The sequence below is a fragment of the Corvus kubaryi genome, unplaced genomic scaffold (assembly GCF_017639235.1).
Source record: "Corvus kubaryi isolate FWS band 111438036 unplaced genomic scaffold, C.kubaryi_AGA036_p1.0 split3-37304, whole genome shotgun sequence".
NCBI lineage: Eukaryota > Metazoa > Chordata > Aves > Passeriformes > Corvidae > Corvus > Corvus kubaryi.
The window spans coordinates 2,245,857-2,250,812 of NW_024582087.1; the positions used below are offsets into that span (position 1 = coordinate 2,245,857).

The 4,956-nt window shown below is 56.7% G+C and overlaps 1 protein-coding gene across 5 annotated transcripts in view; it reads right to left on the reverse strand.

The window, feature by feature from the left end:
• CSMD2 (CUB and Sushi multiple domains 2) overlaps positions 1-4,956 on the reverse strand; it is a 338,283-nt gene that overhangs the window by 41,602 nt on the left and 291,725 nt on the right. For all 5 annotated transcript variants that reach the window (XM_042015480.1, XM_042015478.1, XM_042015482.1 and 2 more), the window contains one exon: positions 206-391. In XM_042015480.1, the coding sequence (XP_041871414.1) occupies positions 206-391 (186 nt within the window). The remainder of the gene's footprint in view (positions 1-205; positions 392-4,956) is intronic.

Genomic DNA, 4,956 nt, shown 5'->3' on the forward strand with positions numbered 1-4,956 from the left:
TCCCATCCCACCCCACCCCATCCCCATCCCATCCCCATCCCATCCCCATCCCATCCCATCCCATCCCATCCCATCCCATCCCATCCCACCCCCTGCCAGATTCCATCTCTGCAGTAATTCCCCCCAAAGCCCAGAGCCGTGGGGCAGAGCTGGTTGTCCTCCAGGTGGAACGGCCACCCCAGCGCCATCCCGAATTCCCACTCACCCACGCACAGCGGGGGCTGATTCCCGTTGCTCCAGACTCCCTCCTGCAGGCACTCGGCGCTGGGCTCGGCGCCCGGCTGCAGCTGGAAGCCCTGGTTGCACTGGTACACGGCCTTGGTGCCCACCGTGTACTCCTTCCCAAAAACAACCCCGTTCCTCGGGGCTCTGGGAATGCCACAGGAGAGAGCTGGGAAGAGAAAACACACCATCCCCCCCCCAAAAAAACCCATCAGGGAGCTGCTGGTTTTATCCCGAACTGAAATCCCAGATCCCAAACTTTCCTACTGGTAAACTCAGGGAGTGCCCACCCTGCATAAAGGACCAGTGTTTGCAACAGTGAATCCAACCGCAAATCCCAGTTCCTCCTGGAAAAGGCTCTGGCTCGCACTTCCCATAATAACCATAACACAAAAATGCATTGGTGGAGCGCTGCCGAGTTCTCACATGGAGATAAAGGATTCCACAGCAGCAGCCAACCCAAACCCCTCTCCAGGAGCACTTCTGGATCCCATAAAGCAGCAAATTGTGGAACTAGGCTGTGGCAGAAGGGAGGATGGATTTAGCTGAGGAGGAAAAGGGTGGGAATTCAGGGGGAAAATGGAAAAGCCAGGCAGCTGCTGGAGACGGAGGCTCTGCACCATTCCCGCTGGAATCCTCGGATCCGAGGGCAGGGCAGGGAGGGGACAGGCAGGTGACAGCCAGAAATACACAAAGAACCACCCCATTGATGTTGTTATCCTGCTTCCCACCCCTGGGAATGCCAGTGCTGGGAAATGTCCCTCAAATCTGCTTTTCCAGCAGCATTCGGGGGAGGAGGGGAAGCAAATCCAGATCTGACTCCAAACCCACCCTGAGGTCCCCATCCCTCTCCAAGCCTGGCTCTGGGGAAGAGGGAGATCCACATCCCTCCTGTCTGGACAGGGTGGGATGCCAAGGGAAGAGCAGCCAGGACCTGGGAAGCTCCACTGGGAAGCTGCTGAAGGCTCTGTGGGGCTGGGAGAGGAGCAGAAGCAGCCAGGAAGCACAGCCCTAACCCCCGATCCCAATATCTGCCTGTGCTTCCCAACAATCCCATTCCCTCCTGGAGCAGCCCCAGCTCAGCTCCCGAGCTCTTCTCCCGAGCTGCTCCAACACATTCACCTTCCTGGTGTTCCCTAAGCACAGAAACAGGGCTGGAAAAGCAGGAAAAGTCACGTTTTGGTGACTGGGAGCTCAGTGAGGGCCAGGGAGCCGCAGCAGCACAACCCTGGGGCTTTCCCCACACAAAGTCCAGCTTTTATCCCACTCCTGCTGCTGCCTGGAGCAGGATCCCAGAGCAGCTGGCAGGTGCTGGAATTCTGAGGGGTGGGAGCAATTCCAGAGGCAGGATCAGGCCCGTCCCTGGCGGCACTGATGGTGACAGGAGTGTCACTGCAGCGAGCTCAGGGCTGGCCAATCCCTCTCCAAGGCCTGGTGTCTAGACAGGCTGCCAGGCTGAATACCAATGGCCTTCCAGGGAAAAGAGGGCACCTGGAAAATCCAACCTTTTCCCTGCCACCCAGCAGCTCTGGTGGTCCTTTTTTCTGCTTCCCTTTCCTCCTGCTCCAGCCACAGAGACTGGGGGGAAGCTGAGCCCTTCCCAGCCCCGCCAAGGCCTGCTCCTTTCTCCTTTCCATTCCCTTAATGCTTCCCAAAAAATCATCCCTTTTATTTATCCCCAGGAAACTGAGGCCCAGGGAGGGACAGGGAGGGAAGGAGCTCCAGGCCAGCCAGGCTGAGCTGCCTCTTGCCTTCATTCCATGGAATCATGGAATGGTTGGGGTTGGAAGGACCTTCAATCCCATCCCACCCCCTGCCATGGCCAGGGACACCTTCCCCTATCCCAGGTGGCTCCAAGCCCTGTCCGACCTGGCCTGGGACACTTCCAGGGATCCAGAGGCAGCCCCAGCTTCTCTGGAAAACCCATTCCAGCCCCTCTCCACCCTCACAGGCAGGAATTTCTTTCCAATCTTTTATCTAAATCTGCTCTCTGCCAGTTTAAAACCAGTATCAAGTTTTTCTTTACAGAGACTTTTGGGGTGGCAACAAACCCATTCCTGAGGCTCAACCTGTGGGCACCACAACTCATGGGAATGTGGGATGAGGGAGGTTGTTCCAGAGGGAATCAAACCAGTGTTTGGCTTGGAAAAACAAAGGGAAAAAGGAGAAGGGACAGAAAAAGCAAATCTGCAGCTGGGATCCCAAAGACAAAACTGCTTCAAAGCAGCAGAGACAGCAAAGGCACAGAAGATCATGGAGTGCCCTCTGTGCCAAGGCAGGATGGTTCCCTGCAGAATATTCCACAAATCCAGCGAGGACGGAGCACGGAGGGAAGGTTATTCCGAGGGGACGGGGAAGGGGGAGAGGATTCTGAGCTGGCAGGAAGGAGCTTTGGGAAGAGTCACTTGTGGATTTGTGTTTCTGGGCACCCCAGTCCCTCCTTCCTGACATGGGGGAAACAATTCCTGCAGCTCCACGGAGGGAATTCCCAAATCTCTGCCACCTGAAAGGGTGAGAATTTGATACAGCCCACCCCAAAAGCTGCTTTGGGAGATGTGGGGATAGAAAAATGTTGGATTTGATGTGGCTGAAGGAGCAGGAGAGGAGCCAGCCCAGGCCTAGGGGTGGAGCTGCTCTGCCAGGAATTCTCCTCCTGAATCCCGAATCCTGCATTCAGCCCAGGGCACGGGAGAGCCACGGGCCAGTGCTGGGATTCCTGACAGGAAAAGAGGAAAGAGAGGGGAAAAGGGACTCTTTCCGCCTCGGCAGGAATTCAAGTTCTCCCTGCTCTTCCAGAGGGACATCCAGCAGCAAGATCCTGCCCTGTGTGCTCAGTGGAGACATTCCCACTCCTCCAAAGGGAAAACGAACCAGGAAGATACCTGGAATGCTATGGATTGCCCTCGAATCCCTGCTCTGCCATGGAGTGGCACCACGGATCGTGCCCGTGGGGCTCCTGCCATGTCACACGTTCAGCAGGGCCAGAGTGGTGCGGGATGGCTTTAGTGCCGCTCACTTCCCATGGAAAATCCCCTTCCCAAGGCACAGCCCCGGCCTGCTCAGCACCACCACGGGAGCTTCCCAACATTCCCAGGCCTGGGAGTGACCACCACGGCGGGTCTGGCTCCGAGCCCCTCCCTGGTGGCCCTGGAGCTGCTGGTTGGGGACTTGCTCCTGCTCTGATCTGTGGCTGCGGTGTCACCCCAGCCAATCCAGCCCTTCCCAACTTCCCTCCATCTCCTTCCCACTCCCAGGTTTAAAAGTCCATTCCCCTCACCCCACCACACCTCCTGGGAGCTGAGCACGAGGCTCAGGTGGGATTCCACCCCTGCAGGGCAGTCAGGGCTTAGCAGGATCCAGACCTGTTCCTGAGGACACAATTTTCCTTAAAAAAGGTGGAGTAAACCAGAGGAATCCCTCAGGCTGGGCTAAGGATTCGGGAGGCACAGTTGCCATGACAGCCCTGGCTGTGCTGTTCATCTGCTCACCCCAGCTCTTGGCTTTGCCCAATCCCCGTTTTCAGGGAGTGAAATCCCTCCCTGACCTTGTGTCCAGCCTCCCTCTGGAACAGGATGGAGCAGCGGGGCCTTGGTTTAGCACTTCCCACTCCTTTAAAATCAACTCCAGAGGGAAACGAGCGTTCCCAGCACCAAGTTCTCCTTCAGAGGTGCAATTCCCGAAGAGCCAAAGTGATCCAGGAGCCTTACAAGCCTCCCACATGGAACAATCCCACGTCTCCTGACGGTCTAACAATGCAGACACCGCAGAGCGACGGTGCCAGAGCCGGCTCTGCTCCCTGCCCGGATTCCAGGGAAGTCAACGCACTGTGAATCCCCAGGCTCAGTCCCTTGGAACAGGGATGAGTGATCAAAGGCACCGCAAGGCTCCTTTGGAATAACGATGGGAATTCAGCTCCACAAAGGAGCCGGGATGATTGGTGGGTGGAGGGAAAGGTGGGAGCAGAGAGGGAACACCGGGAGCAGCAGCAGAACCCCCCGGGCACAGAGCCTTGTCCCCAGTGCTTCCCGTGCTGGAATTCGCTCCGTGCCGGGCAGGATGTGCAGGAGATTCCGGATAATGAGCACGGAATGTGGAAGGAACAACTCCACGGCTAAACCTTGGATAAAGCCAATGGGAGCTGCCTGAATCCCCAGGAATTTCCCTCCCCCCACTGACACGTGCAGAGCTACGAGGGCACTTCCAGAAGAACCGGAAAGGGAATTCCAGTCAGGAAGCAGAGCAGCCCTCATGCTCCTGGCAGCCTTTCCAGATTCTTCCAAGCCTTTGTGGATTCTTCCAAGCTTCTCCCAAGCGAGGCTTGGCTGTGTCTTCACTGAGTGTCTGAACACCTCCACACCAAGAGCCTTCACAGAGATGGGGCTTTTCCTTCCCCATCCTGAGCCCTTCCCTCTTTTCCTGCTCCCAGTTACTCCCTTCCCTCTTTGCCCTTCTATTCCCAAGGCCTTGGACATGAGGATCACCCCTCAGTGCCCACCTGCAGCTCCAAGTCTGTCCTCAACATGGAATTCTCAATGGGAATTTCAAAGGCAGCACCTTCACACAGATGAGGCTTTTCCTCCCCCATCCCAAGGCCTTCCCTCTTTTCCCATTCCCAGTTACCCACTTACCTCTTTCCCCATCTATTCCCAAGGCCTTGGATACGAGGAGCACCCCTCAGTGCCCGCCTACATCTCCAAGCCTGTTTTCAACATGGAATTCTCAACGGGAATTCCA